The 25,595-nt window shown below is 37.9% G+C and overlaps 1 protein-coding gene across 20 annotated transcripts in view; it reads right to left on the bottom strand.

Moving 5' to 3' along the window:
- KIAA0825 overlaps positions 1-25,595 on the bottom strand; it is a 462,961-nt gene that overhangs the window by 268,817 nt on the left and 168,549 nt on the right. For all 20 annotated transcript variants that reach the window (XR_010156851.1, XR_010156852.1, XR_010156853.1 and 17 more), the window contains one exon: positions 21,627-21,766. Coding sequence is in view for 16 of the 20 variants with exons in the window: in XM_063810211.1 (XP_063666281.1) it covers positions 21,627-21,766 (140 nt within the window). In the remaining 4 variants the exon portion in view is untranslated. The remainder of the gene's footprint in view (positions 1-21,626; positions 21,767-25,595) is intronic.

The following is a 25,595-nucleotide window of genomic DNA, read 5'->3' as shown; positions in this document are numbered from 1 at the left end:
TTGCTTCCTAATACCCGTTTTCTTTCTTTTCAAAACAAGTTAGTTTTCCTTTAGCAAGATATCCCTGCTCCTATCTGTGTCCCTCACCCCTCCATCCTCCCAACCCTCCCCCACCCCTGCCCCCACACTTCGATTATTTGGTTCAGGTGAAGCCGACACTATCATCTGGAGTGGGCACATAACCAAGGCCTGGCCAATCAGACCATAACATCTTGCATCAACAGTGACTGGTTCAGGAATGGGCAGGTATCCAATGAGAACCTTCTTTAGGATTTTTGCTAGAATTGTTGACAAAGCAGTGTTCTCTTTCTACTGGGGTTATTAACCCCAGTAGAAAGTAGGCTGAAAATTGCTGAAAGCCATTTTGGGGAGAACTTGACTAAGAATGAATCTGATATAGTAAGAAACAGAATTAAGAAAAGGACAGAAGAGTCCTAATGAGATGACACTGTTTGAGAACCTGGATCCAGCAATGCCTACATATTTATGCTTGCTGAGCTGACAAATTCAGCCCTCCCACCCCCTTTTATTTTCTTTTGAGATAGGGTCTCACTCTGTCTCCCAGGCTGGAATTCAGTGGCATGATTATAGCTCATTGCAGCCCCAAACTCCTGGACTTAAGTGATTCTCCACCATCAGCCTCCCAAGTAGGTCTAAGGTGTGCATCACCACACCCAGCTAATTCTTTTTTGTTTTTTTGTAGAGATGGGGTCTTGCTCTGCTGCTCAGTCTGGTCTCAAACTCCTGGCCTCAAGTGATCCTTCTACCTCAGCCTCCCAAGTACTGGAATTACAGGCCTGAGTTGTCGCACCCAACCAATTTTCCCTCTTTGATTAAACCAGGCTAATTTGGATTTCTGTTACTTGCAGTCTAAACGGTCTCGACTATTTCCCCAAGCATAAAATACAAAATGGCAAATATTCCTAATCCAGGCTTTCATAATTTAATATTTTATCCAAATAGTCTCTGCAGTTCCCTCTTCTTTCCGCTCCCTCCAATTCATCTTACATAAAATTATCCATTATCCTCATGTCCTTCCTTGTTTTAACCTTCCCCTTCCTCCACTGTTAAAAATTCCTTATCCTGATTGAGGATCAAGAGTTCCACAATCTTTTCCCAAATTATGTTCCAACCCCCAAACATCTGTTCCACCCAGGAGAGTTTATTTGCTTGTAAATGTGCCCTCTCATCTCCTTTTCTTTTTCCATGCCATTTCTTCAGGCTATATGTGTTTTCCTCCAATAAAATCACCATGATTTAATCAATAAGTTGACTGATTAATCAACTGCTTCCTATGTGTCAGTCATTGTACCAGGTGCTGAGGCCATCCCCTTCCAGGGGCTCAAGGACTGTGCAAATATGTGTATATTTTGTTGGCGGGGAGGAGATGACAGACAAGTAAATAATTATTACCGCAACATAAGGAAAAGGTGAGTGACCATGCATCTGAGTTTGCCTGGGCAGTCCTGGTTTAGGTCTGTTGTCCTGGTGTAATTACTAGTAGCATCTTCTTTCACTTTTAAAAGTGTCTCAGTTAGGATGATAAATTATTTGATCAACTTAAGTCTAAGTGATTTAAGTATGAGGCACTGTGGAAATGCAGAGGATGATGCTTTAAATTTTTTCAGGGAACACAGACAAGTTACAAAGCAGATCATGTCTCAGCCAAGTCTTTAAGAAGGAGTAGAAATTTATCAGCATGACAAGATCAAGGTGGGGGGTACTTTCCAGGAAGACCGAAGAATTGGTGAAATATTGAGAAGACAAGCAGTTGCTGGCAGTGTGATGTGGCTGAAGTGAGACTGCCATGAGGAAGATGGGAGATGAAGCTAGGCAATCAACAGAGCATGAGTAATATACAGCCCTGCAAATCATGCAATGGAAATGCACATGCCAGGGTGGATATGAGGAATAGTTCTATGGAATGGGTGCTAAATTTTCCCAGTTTTACAGATGAACAAAGTAAAATGAAGAGAAATTAAATTACTTGTCCCAAGGTCACAAAAATAGTAAGAATTTGTTTGTGCTGTCTGAATTATACTACAATCCCAAATTTCTCAAAGCCTGCTTTGACATTTTACTGACAATAACCACTGAATGCAAAGCACTCAGTCCAAACTATGTATATGGTATGTGGTAATGTATTGCCTTAATGCAAAACTCTTTGATTTCATACAGCATTCTACATTTTCACATATATTGTCTTGTTACATCTCTAGTACTATTTTACTATATGACTTTCTGCGGATGCACATCTTGTCTTCAGGTATCTTCCAACAGCACCTGGATCAATGCTCCATGTTTAATATTGAAGAAGGAATAAAAGAAGGAATGTTTAGTACTAAAGAAGGAAGAAATGTTTTAATACTAAAGAGGGAAGAAAAGAAGGAAGGAAGGCAGAAAAAATAGATTGTTTTAATACTAAAACAATGTTTTAATGCTAAGGAAGGAAGAAAAGAAGGAAGGAAGGGAGAAAGAAATACATCTCTTGAGTATTTTGTGATAGGTTTTGGTCCATCTAGAAATTGATATTTCTGAATGACACATAATTACCTGCTAGTCATAAAGTTCAAAGATTTTTTTCTCTAAGCCTCATCCTCCTCACATCCACTGTATCCTTTCTTTTCACCTACTCCTTTGAAATCCTCGTCTCTCTTGACTTCCTGGCAGCTATGCTTTCTTGGGTTCAGAGTTCCTTTCTGGCATATCTTTTCTGGTAGCTCTTCCTCTTTTATCTGGGGTTGGCAAATTTTTTCTATAAAGGGCCAGACACTTTATGTTTTGCAAGCTCTTTGGTCTGTGTCTTAACTACTCAACTCTTCTCTTGGAGCACAAAAGCAACTATAAACAATATAATATGTAAATGAAGGATCAAGGCTATGTTGGACTAAAACTGTATTTACAAAAACAGGTGGCGGGAAGGGGCATTTGGTTCATGGGGGCTCCCCCAGAACAGTGGCCTTAGCCTTCTTCCAGCCACACTGCTTTTTACCTGGCTTAGCAATTCTGGTTTCCTTTGACTTGAAAGATTCTTTTTATGCAGAACTTTCCAAATTATCCATCTCTGGCTCTGACCTTTCTCTTTTATGCTCATTGCTGTGTTCCCTAGTTCTGTCTAGATCACCATCATATGCTTATTTCCAGGCTCAATGCCTTAGCAGTATTTATTCCTTCTCTGAATTGTTAGATGTAATAAAATAAATATCTCTACCCCGATTCCCCTTCTCAAAATGAATTGAATGTTCATTTTTTCCCCCATTGTGTCCCTTCTTCTTTGATTCTAACACTATTAATACAGTTTAGGTTTTCTTTTCCTCTTGTTTTAATCAAAATACTTCCTAGAATATATATCAATCTAAACTCCTCTAGCTGCATTTTAAAGTCCTCCATAATGCCTTATGTATCCAGACTTATAATTTTCTATGATTCCCCAATATTCCAAGATAATTTCTACTTCAGACCTCATTCATCATCTAATAAGGCTTGGCTGGACAGTAATCCTCAGCAGATCCCAGATGTTTCTAAGGTCTGTGCCCTGGAAACCTAGTGAAAGTCAACACCTTTGCCAGGTGGTGCTCATCCATAAACATTGCTTTTCCTTAGGTTTTGAATTTCTTACACTATTGGGATATTCTTCTTGTGCTCTCTTTCATTCTGATATTCCCCTATTCCTTTCAAGATGACTCAGCTATAGTTTAATTCTTTTAACCTGCTCTTTAAGTTAGTCCTGATCTGGTTTAGGATGCACTACCCCAAAATATGGCACCTTGGCATTTGAGAAAATAGCAGAAGCAGGAAGGTCTCTTTGACCTACTACTGCCCTTTTACCCTGAAGCAGGCCTTCACGGAATTCTGACTTTCCTCTAAAGTAGGTCATAAGACCCTCATTCCAGAGGTGCCCTCTATATAGCTGGAAGAAAGAAATGTCCTCCTCTCTGAAAACACAGGGACACAGAGAAGAATGTGAGTAATCAGATCTTGCTAAATTCCCCCCAGTTTATGGCCATTAAATTATACTCCCTTAGTCCAGTTATACTTCTGCCCCACTGTCCACTGTTCATCACACCTAAATATAAAATAGAAAGCTTTCCCTGTGTCTTCAGGTCTTCCTTTCTGAAGGCTCCCATGTCATGTAAAATTGATATTAAATACATTAGTATGCTTTTTTCTAGTTAATGTCTTTTATTATAGGTGCCTCAGCCATGAACCTTGCAATGGGTGAGGAAAGGTATTAGTTTTTCTTCCCTATAGTCCCTTACCCTTTCCACAAAATAAAGGTCTAACTCTTGTTTTTCTTTCCCTCTGCCTTCTGGACCAGACATTTGTTCTGTTTTTCTAATATAAAATTCTCCCAGTGTGTCTTTATGGAGTTTTCAGTAGTGAAAGAGATGAATGTCAATGAGTTCTAGATCTGCCTAAAGTATCCATTGTTCAAACAAATGTCATCCACTTTGCCTCCCTCAATCAATAATTTTACCTAAGACGTGTTTTCCCATTAGAGCAACATCTAACCCACACCTGGACTCTTATATGTTCTTCCCATTAATATGAGTCACACTACTGGTCTCACCCCACTTCTCATTTTCCCGGCACTAACAAAAGAGGAGTGACTCATCTGAGTGTTGAGTTTGGGGAAAGGCAGTAGGTATGGCTGTCTTAGCCCAGTGGGCTTTTCTCTTTTGGGGTTTGCCTAACTGCAAAGGGTTGTATTCTGGCCTGATCTCCTCTCTGTTAAGGTCTATTAGGGTAAGCTCTGCCACTGCAAGGAAGTCCTGTAGTTTTCAGCTCTTTTGGTGGTTTAGGGAGTGATTAAGTGGGGAGTTGGGGGGTTGGAGGGATGAAGGGATAAGCTTAATTCTGGAAAGCAGTATTGGCAAGCCACATATTTAAGGTCACATATTCTCTGACCCAGATTTTACCAGTAAAAATCCTAGTAGTAAAGATGCTACTTTGAATTTCATTTGCCTTCTTTATCAAATGTTTTATAAATTATATAAACAAATGTCTTCTCAATAACACTGAAGGGCTCTTTTCGTTGCATGCATTATTTTAAACTCCTTTCAAGAATTTCAACTTGTTAGTGCTTCAAAAGAAGGGTGGTTTCAGGCAAGAAACTCAACCACCAACCCACCAGGAGACTGTATTTATTGGTACTAAAGATTTACACATACATGGTACACTAGCACTTGGCTTTCCCAGCCTGCTTAATTTTTACTTTCTACTTTCTACAAGAATGTTGTTAATGACAAGCTCCTGCTGAGACACTAAAGAGGTTTTGGCAACAATGTTGTAGAAGAGTGTGCCATGAGCTCAGGGACTCTGAATTAACCAGGCACTAATGAGCATCCCTCACCAAAGGGAGGAGGCTGAAAGACTCATTTTCAATCTGAGTATTAGAGAGAAAGTATAAAAATAGAAATTATACCATGTAAAATAAGGATTTAAAACTTAAAACGCCAGGCCAATAAATTAAAAGGACGTGAAGTATCACAAGAAAATTATTTCAAGGAAACACTAAATTTGGATGTCACAGCCTAGTTCACTGTGAAAATTAACTAAAATAAAATTAAAATCTAATTGGAAAATTAGTTTAATAACATTGCACTTTGTTGTATAAAAGGCTAATAATATATGTAAATATAAGGACCTATCATTTATTTACAAAACTTTCAATTAATATAACTTTTTTTACACAGATAATGAACCTAAGCAAACAGGCCTTACTAAGTTTCCCCCAGTTTATTGCCATTAGATCATACTTCCTGTGTCCAATAATACTTCTGTATAACTGTCCATAAAAAATACAGTTTTATTCTGTGTTATTGAGTCTTCATTTTGGAAGGCTCTTGTGTCATATAAAACTTATATTAAATATGCACATTCTTCTCATCAGCACAGGGAACATTCTCCGAGATAGACCATATGTTAGAAGCCAAAACAGGTCTCAACAAACTTTTAAAAATGAAAATCATAACAAAGGAATAAAACTAGAAATCAATAACAAAAGAAACTTTTGGAAACTGTACAAATATACATAGAAATTAAACAACATCGTCCTGAATGATCACTGGGTCAAGAAAGAAATTAAAGAGAAAATTTTAAAAAATTCCTAAAACAAATGAAAATTTAAACACAATAAAACCTAAAAGATAACAACAAAAGCAGTGTTAAGATGGAAGTTTTCATGTAAGCAATAAGTGCTTACATGAAAAAAGCAGAAATATTTCAAATAAGCAATGGAATGATGCACCTCCAGGAACTGGAAAAACAAGAACACACATAACCCAAAATTGGCTGAAGGAAAGAAATCATAAAGACCAGAGGAGAACAAAATGAAAAAGAGACTTTAAAAATACAAATGATAAATGAAGAAGTTATTTTTTGAAAATATAAACATAATAAACCAAGAAAGGGAAAAGGTCCAAATGAACAAAATCAGAAACAAAAAAGAAGACATTACAACTAAGACCACAGAAAGATAAAAAAGATCATCAGAGATTATTATGAATAGCTATACAGCAACAAATTGGAAGACCTGGAAGAAACGGATAAATTCCTGGACACATATAACCTACCAAGATTAATTCAGGAAGAAACAGAAAACCTGAACAGACCAATAACAAGTAACGAGATGAAAGGAGCAATGCGAAATCTCCCAACAAAGAAAAGTACAAGACCAGAGGGTTTCACTGCCAAATTCTGCCAAACTTTCAGAGAACACCAGTTCTCTTCAAACTATTCTAAAAAAGTAAAAAGAAGGGAATGTTTCTTAACTCATTCTATGAGGCCAGCATTACCCTGATACCAAAACCAGACAGGAACACAACAAAAAAAGAAAACTACAGACCAATATCCCTAACGAACATAAATGCAAAAATTCTCAATAAAATGCTAGCAAACCAAATCCAACAGCACATCAAAAAAATAATACACCTTCATCAAGTGGGATTTATCCCAGGGATGCAAGGATGGTTTAGCATACATAAATCAATAAACCTGACACATCACATCAGCAGAATGAAGAAGAAAAACATATGATTACCTCAATAGACAAAGAAAAGGGATTAGAAAATGCAGTATCCCTTTGTGATAAAATCTCTCAACAGGCCAGGCATGGAAGCTCATGCCTATAATGCCAAAGCTTTGGGAGGCAAAGGTAGGAGGATCACTTGCGGCCAGGCATTCAAGACCAGACAGGCAACACAGCAGGACCTCACCATTGCACTCTAGCCTAGGCAACAGAGTGAGACCCCATCTCAACAAAACAAAACAAAGCAAAACCAAACCAAAACAAAACCCATATGGTCGTTCTATTTTTAGTTTTTTGAGAAATCTCCATATTGTTTTACATAGTGGTTTGTACTACTTTACATTCCCACCAACAGTGTATGTGTTCCCTTTTCTCCAGATCCTCACAGCATTTGTTATTTTTTTGTCTTTTTAATAATAGCCATTCTAACAGGGGTAAGATGATATCTCATGGCCTGATTTGCATTTCTCTGATAATTAGTGATGCTGAACATTTTTCATATGTTGATCATTTGTATGTCTTCTTTTGAGAAATGGCTCCCTAAAGCTTTGACCTGCTGGGCTCAAGTGATCCTCCCAACTCAGCCTTCCAAGTAGCTGGTACTACAGGCTCATGCCACTATGCCTGGATAATTTTTGTATTATTATTATTATTATTATTATTATTATTATAGAGAGAAGGTCTTGCTATGTTGCCCAGGATGGTCTTGAATTCCTGGTCTCAAGCGATCCTCCCGCCTCACCCTCCCTAGGTGCTTGGATTATAGTTATGATCCATCATGCCTGGCCAGAACTACCATATGAATCAGCAATCCCACTACTAGATATCTACCCAAAGGAAAAGAAATCATATATCAATGGGATACCTGCATTTACAAGTTTATTGCAGCACTATTTATAATAGCAAAGATATGGATTCAACCTAAGTGTCCATCAAAAAATGAATGGATAAACAAAACATAGTATGTATGCAAAATGGAATACTATTGAGCCATAAAAATAATAAAATCACGTCATTGGCTGCAACATGGATGGAACTGGTCATTATTTTACGTGAAATAAGTTAGGCACAGGAAGACAAATACCATATGCTGTCACTCATATGTGGAGGCTATAAAACTTGATCTGTTGGAGGTAAAGAATAAACTGATAGAAACCAGAGGCTTGGAATAGCGTGCGGGTCAGAGGCTACTGAAGAAAGTTTAGTTACTGGCTACAAACATACAGTTAGAAGAAATAAGTTCTTGCGTTCAGCAACAGAGTAGGGTGACTATAGTTAGCAATAATATCGTATATTTCAAAGGAGTAAGAAGAGAAGACTGGAAATGTTCCCAACACATAGAAATGATATAAATGAAATGATAAATACTCAAGGTGATGGACACCCCAAATTCCCTGACTTGATCATTACACATTCTATGCATTAACAAATACTCACATGTACCTCATAAATATGTAAAATATCATGTATCAATTAAAATGGTAAGAATAGTAAAAAGAAATCTTAAACACATTTTTATGCTGTTCTCTTGTTAATCTGTCCTTTGTTATGTGGTGTCAGCCAAGAACCTTGTAATCGGTGAAGAAAAGATAGTACTTTTTCTTCCCTCGGTTCAATAATTATGATGAAGACTGTATGGTATACAAGGCCTAAAATATTTTTTATCTTGTCTTGTATATAAAAAAAATTTGCCAGCCCCTGTTCATGAATATTGGAAGAGTGTACATATGTTCCAAATAGCTAATACTAAATAAGGACATTTTCCATCTACTCTGAAACCATATGTAAGTATAAGTAGGTGTCAGCTTTTCATAACAGTCGTTTTATCACTCAATTTGTCAATCTCTATTAGTCACACTGTTTTAGAAAAGCATGCTAGGCATGGTGGCTCATGCCTGTAATCACAGGACTTTGGGAGGTCAAGTAGGGAGGATTGTTCTAGGCCAGGAGTTCAAGACCAGCCTGGGCAACATAGCAAGATCCCATCTCTACCAAAAATTTTCTAAAAATAGCCATGTGAGATGGTGCACACCTGCAGTCCTAGCTACTTTGGAGGCTGACGTGCAAGGATTGCTTGAGCCCAAGAGTTTGAGGTTGCAGTGAGCCATGATTGCACCACTACATTCCAGCCTGGGTGAGAGTGCAAGACCCTGTCTCGAAAAAAGAATAAAAAGTACTTTATGGTACTTATTATTAGTAGCTGAGCTTAACTACTTTTTATAAGATTTGTACTTTCCACCTTGCCCTCAGCAATCTATCCTCCAGAATATAAGCTTTATAAAGGCAACTTTTAAATGGTATAAGTATTTTTTTCCAACTTTTATTTTAATTTTCTGCCTTGATGATATGTCTCATGCTGTCAGTGGGGTGTTGAACTCCCCCACTATTTTTGTGTGGCTGTCTAAACCTTTTCATAGGTCTAGATATGAAACATAGGTCTAGATATGACCTATAGCTTGTTTTAGAACCTGGGTGCTTGTTTTGTGTTTTGTGAACCTGGGTGCTCCAATGTTGAGTGTGTATATAGTTAGAATAGTTAAGTGTGCTTGTTCAATTGAACTCTTTGTCATTATGTAATGCCCTTCTTTCTTTTTTGCTGTTGTTGATTTAGAGTCTATCTTATCTGATATAAAAATAGTGATCCCTTCTCTCATTTGTTTTCTGTGTGCAAGCTATATCTTTCTCCAACACTTTACTTTGAGCCTATGGGTGTCATTACATGTGAGATGGGTCTCTTGGAGACAGCAGAGGATAAGGTCTTGTTGTGTGTTTGTGTGTGTGTGTGTGTGTGTGTGTGTGTGTGTGTGTTTTAATTCAACTTGTCACTCTGTGCATTTTAAGTGGGGGCATTTAGGCCATTTACATTCAAGGTTAATATTGACATGTGAGGTTTTGATCCTATCATGAAATTGTTTGCTGGTTGCTTTGTAGTTTCTATTGTGTGGTTGCATTTTCTGTGGGCTACGTATTTATGTGTGTTTTTCTGGGAACAGGTATCTTTATTTTGTTTCCATATTTAGAACTCCTGTAAGAATCTCTTGTAAGGCTGCTCTGATGGTAATAAATTCCCTTAGTGCTTGCTTGTCTGGGAAAGATTTTATTTCTCCTTTGTTTGTGAAGCTTAGTTTGGTGGGATATGAAATTCTTGGTTGGAAATTCTTTTCTTTAAGAATGCTGAAAATAGGACCCCAATATCTACTGACTCACAAGGTTTCTGCTGAGAAGTCTGCTGTTGGCCTGATGGGCTTCCCTTTGTACATGATCTGGCCATTTTTTCTAGCCACATTTAAGATCGTTTTTTCTTTAGCCTTGATCTTGGATAGTCTGGTGACCATATTAGTTAGTGATGTTCATTTTGAATAGTATTTTGCAGGTGATCTTGAATTATTCCCTCAAGTACATTTTCCAGGTTGTTTACTTTTTCTCCATCTCTCTCAGGATGCCAATAATTAATGGACTTGGTCACTTTACATAGTACCATATTTCTTAATGATTTTGTTTATTTTCTAAAATTATTTTTTCTTTATTTTTGTCTGAGTGAGTTCAAAATACCAGTCTTCAAGCTTTGAGATTTTTTTCTTCTAATTGGCCTAGTCTATTGATAAAGCTTTCAGTTTTACTTTGAAATTCCTTAAATGAGATTTTCAATTCCAGAGGCTCTGATTTATTCATTTTAAAGATATTTAGTTCTTTCTTAATTTCCTGGATTGCTTTAGAAGTTTCTTTGTGTTGATTTTCAATCTTGTCTTGGATCTCATTGAGTGTCCTTGCAATCCATGCTTTCAATTCTTTCTTCTGTCCTTTCTGAGTTTCATTTTGGCCACAGACCATTGCTGGAGAGCTAGTGCAATCCTTTGGTGGTGTCACTATATTTAGATTTTTCATCGTGCCAAAATTCTTGTGCTGTTTCCTTCTCATCTGGAGATGTTGGCATTTCTAATTTTTGTAGTTATTTTCACGCAGGTAGTATGTTTGCTTTTTCTTTCCTAGAATGTTTTTTTTTTCTTTCCCTTTCCCTTTTCCCCTGTTTCTGGGGGGTGTGACTGTAGGGTCTTTTGGCTTTGCTTCTATAGACATATGCACTTCTTTTGGCAGGTTTTATACTGGGCTGTGGAATTCAACCTACAAGCCCATAGATGGCACTTACAGGCAAAAACTGTCTGTGGTCAATGTGGCTGGGTATATAGTTGATCCTTGTTTACTAGCAGAGGCTCTCTGTTACCTCACGCAATGGGTTGATTCGTGAGATGTACAGTGGTCTGAGCTCCCTACTCAGCCCTGGGGGGTGGCAGGGGCCACAAAAGGTGGAGCCAAACCAGGCAGGTCCACCTACAGGTTCCCCGATGTCAGGCACAGGCATCAGTGCCAAGGGAAAATCCAATGAAGCAGCCCCCAAGCGCCCAGAAGTGTCCCTCGGCTTGGAGCTGGGAAACCACCTCGGGTCCAAGTTCTCTACACAGGTATGCAGATGGCCTAAACTTGTAATCTAGGAGAGTGGGTGCTCCAGATGCCTGGAGCTCTGCCTGGGCGTGAAGTAGAAAGGCTTCCCTGCACCAGAATCTGCACAGGAAGGGTGGTAAGTCAGGCTGGTTGATCCAGATGAGTGGTGGTCTGAAAGCCTGGAGATCTGCCTGCACATGGAGCAGAGAGGACCCCCTGCAGCAAGATCTCTGCACAGGAGGGGTGGGGCAACTCATGCTGCTGGACCAAGCAAGCAAGTACTCTGAAAGCCTGGAGATCTGCCTGGGTGTATAGTAGAGAGGGTCCCCTTGCACCAGAATCTCTGTACAGAAAGAGTAGACAGTTCAGCCTGCTGATCCAGGTGATCTGGTGCTCTGAATGTATGAAGGCAATTTGGCACGGCATGTTTACCATTTTATCTGCAGTCTAAAACACTGCCTGGTACATACTTGATGCTCACTAAATATTAGTTGAATGGAGAATTTACTCATAAAATCAAGTAACAAAACATTTTCAGAAATTAACTCAGAAGAATATTACTTCTTATTTCAAAAAATCATCCTCACAAAGTCTCTTGTTTTTATTTTAGAATTCATTTAAAAACAATAGACTTTCAAGAAATAATGGCTCTTCTAGCAAGGACCACTTAAAACATCAAGTGTGCAATTTACTCAATTTTTCTGTATCTAATTTTTCTCATTTGCAAAATGGTCCTAATAATCCCAGGTCATAAATGAAATAATATGTTAAATCATTTGAGTTGCTTGGGAAAAGATGCTGCAGAAATTCATCATAATAGTATTACTTGTAATATAATGCCCAATCATTTTACATACTAATGCTAGAAGCACATTAACTACTAAGGAAGACGTATGTTTCTACAGTCATATTAGACATTTTGTAAGTTTCAGGAACAGATAGAATATAAAATATTTCAGTCACTGCCAAGCCAGATTAGATTTGATTCAATGCAGGTGAAACATCTCAGCAAAATTCAAACTGCCAATCTCCCAAGCTATATGCAAAGATTCTCAAGGAGTCCTAAATATATAGAACTTGAGAATATTTACTTGGTCTACCTCTCACCTTCAAATACATGACAGCTGCTAGGCAACACCTTCTCAGGCACAAAGATGTCCAAAAATGAGAACCTCATCTCCCAGGAGACACTTTAAATGTATGCTTACGTGGAAGGGGAGGGTTACTGAGAAGCACAGGCAGAGACCATTGCATAGAGAGCACAGGAGTAATCAGAGGATAAAAAATGCATCAGACATCTTTTCCAGGCATTCAGTATAAAAAAAATGAAGAGAATCTAACGTAAGTTAAGTACCTACTATGTTCCAGGCAATGCACTGAGTACTTTATGTTTATTTACCCTTTAAAGCTCAAAATGAATTAATAAGGTCAATATTAGTACCCCATTTAGAAATGAGAAAATGAGAGTTTAGAGAGATCAATGAATAAAACAGAATTGTCATATAAAATGAACAGGCCTGCAATCATTCAACAAATACTTTTTTAAAGCATGTTCTGTGCTGTCAGTACCAGTCTAATGTGTCATTGACCAGGCCAGGCACTGGGGATAAAATGGTGAACTATCCCTCCCCTCCTAAAACTCATAGTGGCTGAAGTAGACATTAAATACCAATTACGTCAATTAACATTTCACTTAAAATTGTGACAAAAAGAAGTACAGTGGGACCTCACCCAGCCAGGATGATCAGGGATGACTTCCTAGGAAGTAACATTTATGCTAAAAGGTGACTAACAGATGCCAGGTAAATAGAGACAAGAAATGGTCTAGGCAGAAAAAAAATAAATAAAAACAACATTTCAAAGGCTCTGTAGCAGGAAAGAACTTGGCATATGGGACAATTGAAAAGGCACTGGTATTAGAGCAGCTGCCCCTTTCTTCAAGTGACTTCTGCAGGGAGATTGCTATTATAAGTTACAAATCTATGATGCACAACCTAAACCAGAGAATGCATGACCCTGTGTTGGAGCATACTATGCTGGGGGTGAGTAGGATGAGATGAGCTGGACAAGTTGGCCACATCTAGAGCATGCAGGGGATTGTTGGTGTTGCAAGGATTAGGGTTCTTACTCTAAAAGCATTGGGTAGCCACTATCAGTTTTTAGCAAGGGAGTAACATAATCAGTTCTGTATGTGAATAAGATTATGCTTGCTGACCACTGTGAATGTCCTGATAATAATTCATAATAGTTCATAATAATTCTTAAGTAAATTGTCTTTTTATAAACCTACAATATGTTACGAGGACAAGCCACATACTCAAATTCTTTTGCCTTCTATAGCAGCAGATACCTTGTTTGATATCCCTGCTACAGAGAAAGTTGCCTGGGAACCAGCAGCAGCGGGAGCAGCATCACCTGGGAGTTTGTTAGAGAAACACATAATCCATAATCTCAGGCCCCACCCATGACCTACTGAATCAGAATCTGCAGTTTTAACCAGATCCCCAAGTAATATGTTGGCACTTAAAGACAAGAAGCCTTATTTTACATAATCCATATCCCACTACCTCCCCTAGAAGCACCACCCCCACCTCACCCTCATGAAGTCTCTAAAGAATCTAAATGGTAACTCTTTCTGGGACTAATAATTTTATGGAGCCCACTGATACCTCTAAACTAGTTCATCAGCATTCTTGGATAGGATCTTTGGATAGGATCCCATATGGTGACACACAAATATGGTTCTTAGTAAAGAAAGTGACAAAAAAAAAAAATAGAACAAGTCAGAGTCCTGTAGTGCAGAAGTCATTACTAGCAAAAGCTGCCTATGACATCATTGTTATGTTGGCTAACAATGGGTTATTTTAGGTCACCTCCTTCAAGGCAGTTATTAAATTGCACTTTGGTCACACTTGTAAAACAAAACACATGGCTGGGTATCTGCAATCCCAGCACTTTGGGAAGCAAAGGTGGGAGGATTGCTTGAGGCCAGGAGTTTGAGACCAGCCTGGGCAACATAGCAAGACCCCATTTCTAATAATAAAGAACTAAAAGAAAAACAATAACAGGAAAATACACACACATACCCACATACCATACACAACAAAACACCAAGCTTCTGCCATAAAATGCCTTATATTACCTGAAAGACCAAGAAAATATTAACCATATGGTAAGATAATTTTAAGTTGATTCATTCATTTTATTTTATTTTATTTTTTGAGATGGAGTCTCGCTCCATAGCCCAGGCTGGAGTGCAGTGGTGCAATCTCGGTTCACTGCAAGTTCCACCTCCCGGGTTCACATCCTGCCTCAGCCTCCCGAGTAGCTAGGACTACAGGCGCCCGCCACCACACCTGGCTAATTTTTTATATTTTTAGTAGAGATGGAGTTTCACCGCGTTAGCCAGGATGGTCTCGATCTCCTGACCTCGTGATCCGCCGGCCTCGGCCTCCCAAAGTGCTGGGATTACAGGCGTGAGCCACCGCGCCCGGCGATTCATTCATTTTAAGGCAACAGTTACTTGCTAAGGGTAGTAGCCTTTTAGTCAGAATTTTCTCCAGATATTTTTCTTTGTTATCTTTAGGCACTTTGTCATGAGGTTAAAAAGTACAAAAGGTACTATGAAAATTATCTACTACTTAGGTTTCTGATAGTTCCCATGAATTGTGCAATATTGCTATTTGGTAAATGTTCTGTGGCTCTGCTTGGAACATGTGGTGCTGTGTGAATGGAAACAGAATTTGAAAGCCAGCTGCCTGGGTCAAATCCTTCTTTGTCATTTACTAGTTGTGCAACTTGGATTTCTCTGTGTTTCAGTTTCCTCATCTCTAAAAGGGAAATGACAATCATACCACACAGAGCTGTTATGAGGTTTCAATAAGTAAACACATTTAAACTACTTAGAAACAATGTCTGGAACATGTTAAATAGTATGCATTTACTAGTTTGCTGCTGCTATTATATTACAAATTAATATTATCAGAAGTCAAGAAGTTTTACTGGCAATTATTCTTGGGGCGATAGGCAAAGGAAAGAATGTTAGTCACACTTCATTCAAATGTCACTAGCAGGAAAGGTTACCTGCTAACAATTGGGAAATTGCCAAATATTTGTTCCTTTGATGACACATGTAAGAAACCTGTAAGGCCATGTGGCCTCAGCAAGATAATTACCAGAACAATTGCCTTGGGTGTCAAAAGTCAATAATTCAAAATAGTGTCTCACAATTTTAAAATCTTCTGTGATCATTTGTAGTTGAGAGTTTCTTCCCTGCAGATTTAAGATGACCTCACTTAAAACCAAGAAACATTACCTTCTCCTGCCAACTGAACTGTACTCAGAGTGTTAAAAGCCACCTACCATGTGAAATCAGTTTACTTTTATTAAGTTTTAGCAATGTAATCATTCCTTCAAAATGCTATATATTTTATACAGAGAGGATTATTTTACATGGCAAAAACATAATTCCACTTCCTAAAAGTTTGCAGCCTATGAAGCATATATTATAAATCCTTACCATTCACTTATTTAATTTTGTTATTTTCTGATGCTCAGTGAAGTTGCATCTGAGATTACAAGAGAGCCATTTCCTACAGGCTCTGTCGATTCTTTTGAAAAACATAAATTCTGAGAAATAATTTCCACAGAGCGAAACAAAAAGCTACAGACATCACTTTCACGATGAGATAAATCCCATATGCTTTAATCTTTATAGTACATGGTTATTGTCTTAGTCCATTTTCTGCTGCTATAACACAATACCACAGACTGGGTAATTTAACAAGAACACACGTGTATTTGGCTCACAGTTTTGGAGGCTGGGAAGTCCAAGAGCATGGCGCCAGCATCTAATGAGGATCATCTCATGGTGAAAGGGTGGAAGGCAGAAGCCAGTGTACAAGATACAGGGAAGTGGGCTAAACTCATCCTTTTTATTAGGAACCCCCTTGAGCAATTACTAAATCATTCCCATGATAATGGTATTAATTCATTCATGAAGGCAGAGTCCTCATGCCCTATCGACTCTTAAAAGGTTCAACCTCTCAACATTGTTACAATGGCAATTAAATTTCAACATGAGGTTTAAAGGAGACATTCAAACCATAGCAGTTGTTAATCAAGAAAAACTCTGTACCTAACAGTATTCAACAATTACTTATTAAACAAAGAGAACCTTGTTTTAAAAAATGTAATAAATACATGTACTTCATATTTCTGCATTTTTATTCCTGAGAAAATTTAACACAAAATTAAGTTTTATCAATTAGATGAAAAGAACCACTATTTTTTTTTCTTTTTTTTTTTTTTCAGTTTTCAGTTCAGGGGTACATGTACAGGATGTGCAAGCTTGTTACATAGGTAAATGTGTGTCATGGGAGTTTGTTGTACAGATTACTTCATCACCCAGGTATTAAGCCTAGTATCCATTAGCTATTTTTCCTGATCCTCTCCCTCCTCCCACCCCCCACCCTCCAACAGGCCCCAGTGTGTGTTGTTTCCTGCATGTGTTCATGTGTTCTCATCGTTTAGCTCACATTTATAAGTGAAAACGTGGTATTTGGCTTTCTGTGCCTGTGTCAGTGTGCCTCTAGCTCCATCCATGTCCCTGCAAAAGACATGATCTCATTCCTTTTTATGGCTGCATAGCATTTCATGGTGTATATGTACCACATTTTCTTTATCCAGTCTATCATTGATGGGCATTTAGCTTGATTTCATGTCTTTGCTATTTTGAATAGTGCTGCAGTGAACATATGCATGCACGTGTCTTTATAATAGAACAATTTATATTCCTTTGGGTATACACCCAGTAACAGGATTGCTCGGTCAAATGGTATTTCTGTCTCTAGGTCTCTGAGGAATCTCTGCACTGTATTCCACAATGGTTGAACTAATTTATGCTTCCACCAACAGGGAAAATTGCTCCTTTTTCTCCACAACCTTTCCAGCATCTGTTATTTTCTGACTTTTTAATGATAGCCATTCTGACTGGTGTGAGATAGTATCTCATTGTAGTTTTGATTTGCATTTCTCTAATGATCAGTGATGTTCAGCATTTTTTCTTCATGTAACTGTTGGCTGCATGTATATCTTCTTTTGAGAAGTGTCTGTTCATGTCCTTTGCCAACTTGTTAATCTGGTTAGTTGTTTTTTCATTCTAAATTTGTTTAAGTTCATTATAGATGCTGGATATCAGTCTTTGGTCCGATGCATAGTTTGCAAAAATTTTTTCCCATTCTATAGGTTGTCTGTTTACTCTGTTGACAGCTTCTTTTGCTGTGCAGAAGCTCTTTAGTGCAATTAGATTCCATGTGTCAATTTTTGCTCTTGTTGCAATTGCTTTTGGCATCTTCATCATGACATCTTTGCCCATATCTATGCTTGAATGGTATTGCCTAGGTTTTCTTCTAGGGTTTTTATGGTTTTGGGTTTTAAATTTAAGTCTTTAATATATTTTAAGTTGATTTCTGTATATAGTGTAAGGAAGGGGTCCACTTTCAATTTTCTGCATATGGCTAGCCAGTTCTCCCAGAACCATTTATTAAATAGGGAATCCTTTCTCCATTGCTTTTGTCAGATTTGTTGAAGATCACATAGTTGTAGGTGTGCGATCTTATTTCTGGGTTCTCTGTTCTGTTCCATTGGTTTGCATGTCTGTTCTTATACCAGTACCATGCCATTTTGGTTACTATAGCCCTGTAGTATAGTTTGAAGTCTGGTAGCATGATGCCTCCAGCTTTGTTCTTTTTGCTTAGGATTGCCTTGGCTACCCGGGCTCTTTTTTTGGTTCCATATGAATTAAAATAGTTTTTTTCTAGTTCTGTGAAGAATGTCAATGGTACCTTAATGGGAATAGCATTGTATCTATAAATTTATTTCGGCAGTGTGTCCATTTTCACAATATTGATTCTTCCTTTCCATGAGCATGAAATGTTTTTCCATTTGTTTGTGTCATATCTGATTTCATTGAGCAGTGGTTTGTAGTTCTTCTTGTAAAGGTCCTTCACTTCCATTATTAGCTGTATTCCTAGATATTTTATTCATTTTGTGGCAGTTGTGAATGGAAGTCCATTCTTGATTTGGCTCTTGGCTTGACTGTTGGTGTACAGAAATGCTAGCAATTTTTACACATTGATTTTGTATCCTAAGACTTTGCTGAAGTTGCTTATTAGCATAAGAAGTGAAAAACACACTATTTATTTAAAAACTCGCACATAAAAAGCTGATAGTTATGTTGCTTGAAATATATAATTCAGAGTATTTTGCTCTAAAATTTTGCTTTGCTAATATTTCCTAATGTAATCAAGCTTCTAAATTACAAAATGGTACTCTGAAATATCATGAGACTTTAAATCAAATAAAAATAAAATATCTAAAAATATTACAAATTAATTTTTGTGTGCATAATAATTTCTATATTAGTATAATTAACAAGATTCCATGAATATATTGTTTCTAATTTAAAGTGACAAGAATTATATTGGAGATTAAGAAGTAGGTCAATCAATTGATCAGTAAATTCAGTCACTTTATCCTAATGGTATTTGAAGTAGCTAGGAAAATTCAATACAAGACAATACCACTGCAGTCATGTAGTCTAACAGCCTTTGTTTAAAATGATGGGTGTTTGAGCAGGTTGGGTAAATACACTGCTGTACTCCATAAGAACCAGAACTAAAAATAGTACAGTATGATACCTTTGATAACTCCAAGTTTCTTTAAAACAACATCATGTTATACATACCAGAATGTGGACATAATTATTTTTGATAAGTAAATGTAGGATTCATTTGTAAGAGAACATGGTTAAATATTCATAACTATAATTGTACTTCCTATAGTTAGTGGCTGTCTCAATATAGTCAAAAGGTTTATCTCAACTGATTTTACAATCTATTCTCCATAACTCTATCAGTAGGAGACCATTTCTCTTATAGGACCATGCCTGTGGGTTTCAAAGATCACATGAAAGTAACTCTCAACTTTGTTAGATATTATCCTTGTCACGTAGCTGCTTTGTCTGAAAAGCACTTAGACTATAAAGTTTAAGTGAAGTGCCATGTTTTATATTCTAATTGATCACTGATTGGCCAAGCACTGTTTACTGGACTGTTTCTGTAAAAAGCACTGTACCAGCTTAAGGAGGAACACAAAAATCTACAGTACAGCCTTGCCTACCTAGCTGGAAAGGTAAGTTAAATGCATGTGTACCAAGATGTCCTGGTTGATCCAAGCTGAGAGTGGACAGATAACAGTTCTTCCCAATACTACGCTATTCCGCTTCAGGGTTTAATTTGCATGAGTATTTGTATTGGAAGGGCAGGGGACAGAAAGCTCTGGCTGGGTACAAAATCTAGATCTACTCGCTATTTATCAGATATGTGTATCTCTGGGTAAGTAATAATTATCTTCAATGCCAAGTCCTTATGTTTAACATGAGAGTAACAATAGTATATATTTTATAAGATTATAGAGAGAATCAAATTAGATAACACATATAAAATGCTTAGCATAGTGCTTGATAACTAATAAGTGAACAACAAATGTTGGTTATGTGAGGAAGTGGATTCCCTCGTGTGAGTTTTCTCTTTAGGAGAGTGGTTAAGCCTGAAGCTAAATAAATTGCTTTCAGATAAACTTTGTGAGATTTGAGTTCCAAACAGTACTGCTTGGGAGCTAAGGACATAAAATCAGATTCAGGGCTTGGGAGGGAGCAAGCTCTGCCTTTCTGCTTGGAACACAGTGAGGCCTGAGGAGTTGTGATGACCTTTGGCACCACATGGCTTTACAGTTTGGAGAGCACCAGGAGAGAAGCGATATTCTCACAAGAGACACTGCTTCTAAGTGCCTTTTGGGAACCAAACATCGAGATGGATGGGAGAGAATATGGGGAACTGGTCCTGAGCAGATGTGAGAAAACAAAAATTATCAGAAATGACTGGAGCTATTTATACAAGGAAAGGCTATGAACCTCATTTGTATACTAACAGGCTGGTAGGGCCTGATGACATTTGCCTCATTCATATATAAACACAATAAAAATATAAGACAGTGCATGCTAAGGGCAAATAAAGTAGCCAACACGAAAGTTCACTATGAAGTTCAGGGGAGCAAGAGATTAGCGTTAAGACAGAGCATTCAAAGCTCCGAAACATCAGCTGGGCTTTGCAGACTGGTGGAAGCCAAGTTGTTTATGGCAGGTCTTTAAGTAGGAAAGATAGGTGAGCCAAGGTGTGGAGTGAACACATGCTTGGGGCTTTGGGGACAACAACTGTTACAGGAGTAAGTTGCAAGGAAATAGTGGGGAAAAGGTTAGAAAACTATTCTGGGATCATATTTGAATGGTGAAGGGACTTGGGTGCTTCAGGTGTTGGGGAACTACAGAAGAAAGATTTTGATTTGGGAAACCTACAGTGAAACTAGTAATTGATAAAGTTAATCAGGCTTCGCTTGTGGTACGTAATAGGAGAGATGCACAGGAGTATGTGAAAATGGTGAAAAGCTCTTCCTAGATGAAGTGGGACAGCAATGAGATGTAATATTATACTGACATAACATTACTTACCATTTTCTTAAAAAGCATTTACAGGGGAAAAAAAGAAACTAATTAAGAGAAGTATGGTCTTATATTACTCCTCAATTTCCATTCAGAATTTTCTGATGATTACTACTCTGTGCTCCAACGGATATAGCTGTAGGCCACATCTTGCTTGTTTGTAAGTTACACAAGCACCCTTCATGATACACTGAAATTCCCAGTGTTAATCTAATACTCTGTCTCTGTCTGTCTCTGTCTCTCTCTTTCTCTCTCTAGGTCTAATTCAGATTGTGCTTTGGAAATATAACTGCAGTCCTACAATTTTTTTAGGCATTTCAAACCCTGCGTATTGATACATTTCTACATAATGGTAGTTGTGATAGAACAGTGTCATATAAAAATATAGTTTTCTCTCATTCAGAGTCATTGAAATACATTTTTTCAAATAGGTTGGTAAAGCAATTTAATGCTTTTGACTGCTGCTAACCCAGCTGAATGTTGATACATGCTATTGGTTTACGTCCTTCTTCCAATGTTTGCCTAGGAAAAAAATGTTATTTAACTCGAGCAATGACTAGGTTTTTCGAGGACATTCTTATAACTACACATACTCACTTGAGCTCTTCAGCAAGATTCTCAGTAAAATTCCATCATGATGCACTAGGGTTTCCAGAAGCAAGTTCCAGTTACAACGTGGCTGGGATAAGAGCAGTTTCAACTGACCCTCGGCTTTCAGTCCTCCAGCTGATGGAGTCCTTTCAAAATGCAAGATAAAGATGGAGTAATGAAGTTAATTTATCTATGAAATTAATAGCCTTAAAGTACAGATGTAATGCTAACTCCTTTAAATGTCAATTCCTCCCAGATTACTCTGAAAATTCTTTCATGCTTACTTACTTTAGGGTTGCCTGGGGAAGGAATTACACTTAATCTCAACTAGCTAAAAGCAAATTAACATTTGGTACCTTGCCAAATTTAAAACTGATACAAAATACCCATGCCTATGTTTCATGGAACTATGTCTGTTTTTGTTTCATGGAGAGAAGAAAAATTACTTATGCATTTTTTGAATGCATTCATTTGTTTATTCACCAAGTATATCAATGCCTACTATGTGCTATTAACTCCTTTCCTTATTGATTGAAAGAAGTTCTGATGAGTTTCACTAGTTTGTAATTTGCTATATAATGTTATTGCAGATGAAAAAAAATCAAAGCTTCTGTCAGGGGTCAACCGTAATCTAATTATTTAATATGTAAAGCCTTCCATCAACATTCAATTATCAGAACTGCTGCTATTAAACTGTTACCTACTTGGGTAATCATTTATCAAAGGGAAAGAATTCCGAGGCAAATACGCTTCTGCTTGAAAAATTATCAGTGTTGAACAGAAAATAGAAATCAGGTCTCTCACATCACCACTTTCATTTACCAATGAATCAGCAGGAGAGCAAAGGAACTGATAACATTATTTACTTTTCCCTTCTAAAATCTAGAAACCTAAAATTTAGATTGGCTAACAGTTGCAAAATGGGAAATCAACTTACAAGGAGAACAACAACAAAAAAGGCAGGAAATAGTTAAACTCAATCTGGTGACAGCCTTAAGGACATGGGAATAGGGCGGCATGGGGAAGGGAAGGTGGACTGAGCAATCTAGAGGTGAGAATGGGAGCATCATATGCTTCAGGGTGGAAAGTAGTGCAGAGCAAGGGGTATCACTGAGAGAGGCAATCTGCAGCATTATCATTAGCAGATGCAATTTACTGTGTGGTAAGCCATCCAGTTATCAACACAGTCTAGACCAATGGTTTTCAAAGCTTGGGCCCCAAACCAGCAGCATCAACATCACATCCTAATTCTCCAGCCTCATCTCATCAGAAATTCTGGGGCGGGGATTGGGGGCGGGGAGCGGGGGACAGGGCAGAAATCTGTGTTTCAACAATCTTTCTCCAGGAGATTCTGTTGCATGCATGGTAAAGCTTGATGCATGTAGGCAGTGCTTTCTGAAGCACAGGCAGTAGGGTTAGGACCAATTAGCATCCTCTTTCCTGCCTCTGCCTTTGCACAGGTCCACCTTGGCTGCACCCACAATGGGCTAAATGTTTGTGTTCCCCCTCCTCAAAATTCATATGTTGAAACCCTAATCCCAACGTATCTGGAGATAGGGACTTTGAGAGATAACTGGGTTCATGAGAGTGGAGACCCCATGAATGGGATTGTAGTCCTTCTAAGAAGAGGCTGGAGAGTTAGCCTGACCTCTTTCTGCATGAGGATACAAGAAGTTCGCTATGGGAAACCTGGAAGAAGGCCTTCACTAGCATGCAACTGTGCTGTATCTCATCTTAGACTTTCAGCCTCCAGAACCATGAGAAATAAATGTTTGTTAAGCCACCCAATCTATGGTATATTTGTTATAGCAGCCAGAGCTAAGATACCATCCATGCAATAAACTCCCTATAACCTTTCATCTTTATCTTAATCCTACTCTTCCTTTAATTTGCAGCAAACATTCTCTATCCCTGTGAAGTCTTCCCTAAAAATTTCTCTTCATAGTGGCACTTTATTATTTCATCAACGTTATTATTTCATCAACTTACACATTTCAGCACTTTATTATTTCATCAACTAAAGTTTTATCTGTTCAATTCACCCAGATTCGAACTTTGTGAAGACACTTGCTGTATATCCCAAAGCTTCTACTAGTGAACTAAGCACATTTAAAGGCTTTCTAAATGTTAACTGATTGATTTTTCTGCTCATAAATGAGTAGGCAAACTTATAGAAAAAAAATGATGAGGATGCTTTGCCAAAAGGCTGGCTTAAACAAAAGTGAGAAGATTCAAAGACACAAAATGAAAAAGTCTCGAAGCACCTCCCCCTTGGCTTGGAATGGTGTTTGGAACATCTCATAACTTTATTATGCACAAAATCCATCAGCTTGTGTTTGAACCTTGGGCCAACTCAGGCTTCCCATGTAAAACTCTGATAACATATCTCAAATTGGAGTAACTCCTCAGGCAATTGGTGGGGCACTGTTAGCTAGGAAACCTCCTGCCTTGGGTGAGTGGTAAAGAGAGAAGAAGGGTGTTACTAAACTCTAGGGCCAGAGGAATCAAGTTTATCAGTTCTGAACATCCCAGGAGTTCTGAATTACTTTTGCAGATTAGTCTGGGTCTGGCTTTTGCAGTAGTTCCAAATGTGGTGCCAAAGGAAGAACTCACTAGATGAGCCCTTTGGACTAAAAATCTAAAACAGATCCTTACAATGGTTGCCCCTACTTCCATCCTAAACCCTAAACACTGATTCTAGATGCTCCCTTGGGGTTCAATGGATGAAAAATGCTACTTGGTAGTAAGCTGTATATTAAAATTGACTTGGGTTTTGAACATTTCCTACTTATATATTATGCTTGAGTTGAGTGCTAACTTAAGGATCCATTTGATGAACTGAAAGATCCCATTTGGCTGAAGTGTAGAAAGGAAAGGGAATCTTTGAGAGATAGTCTGAAGAAGGAGCCAAGAGCTAGATTGTGGAGAGCCTTAATATCCCAAGGTGTGGATTTTAGGCCCATTGGAGAGTTTAAGGCAAAGGAGTTTCCTGATCTGGTTGCAGTGTGGTGAATGGATTGGAGGTGGTTGGTGTTTTCCTTAGCCCTTCAGTCATGGAATAAAATCATTTGAATGTCACTTTATGCCGCTGTATCTGAATACCTGGTTATAAATAAAATCTCTCATTTACCAGATGGAAAGCTGTTTGTTGACATGTACCTCAATTCTTGGATCTTTCAACTTATCACAGATTTTGAAATGTACAGTAGAATGACTCACTATGAGGAAAAATAAAATAGTACAAACATTCTTCAATCACCAAGCTCTGAGTAATAAATGCATTGAGGAATCTGCGTTGGGCATATGGAGAAGCATATGTTCCCTCAGCCTTTGAGCTGGTGGAGCTGTGAAAGTGAGATTAGCCTTACAAAAAATGACAGAAAGGGAAATTTTATATATATATATACACACACACACACACACACACACGTATGTATGTATCAAATATGTACATGTTGAATTCCACCGTAATACAAAGGGGGAAAATGTTATAAATCCTATAGAACTCATAAATCTTGTACTAGGAGACAGGATGAATTGATGGCTGGGTTGTACTCAGCTTATACTGCAATAAGTGCTGTATTTCTGGGGCACAAATTTGCCTAAAGAATTTTTAAATTCCAAGTAGTAATGGGGTCCAAGCATTATTGGTTTATGAAACTATTAAACTATTTTTATAAAATCATTGTGAAAAATCTTAGCTACATTCAGATATGTTTATGAAAATTCATCAATTAGCTCACATACTTTCTTCAATTTTTTGGTATGTACTCATGCTGCAATAGAATGTTTAAACAAAATCTTAGCTGTATCAGTCATACTGTCCTGACTTCCAACTTGATGTGAGGTAAGGCTTGGGCCAAGAGAAGGCTCTGCAGTAGGGTTCACACTGGGATATGAGTAGCCTTATTGCTCAGGCCACATGACCATGGGGTATATTGTTCCTACCATTTATATATCATGCAGAAGCTGCAA

The sequence above is a fragment of the Pan troglodytes genome, chromosome 4, assembly GCF_028858775.2.
Source record: "Pan troglodytes isolate AG18354 chromosome 4, NHGRI_mPanTro3-v2.0_pri, whole genome shotgun sequence".
Taxonomy (NCBI): domain Eukaryota; kingdom Metazoa; phylum Chordata; class Mammalia; order Primates; family Hominidae; genus Pan; species Pan troglodytes.
This window is presented reverse-complemented; position numbering and strand designations above follow the sequence as displayed.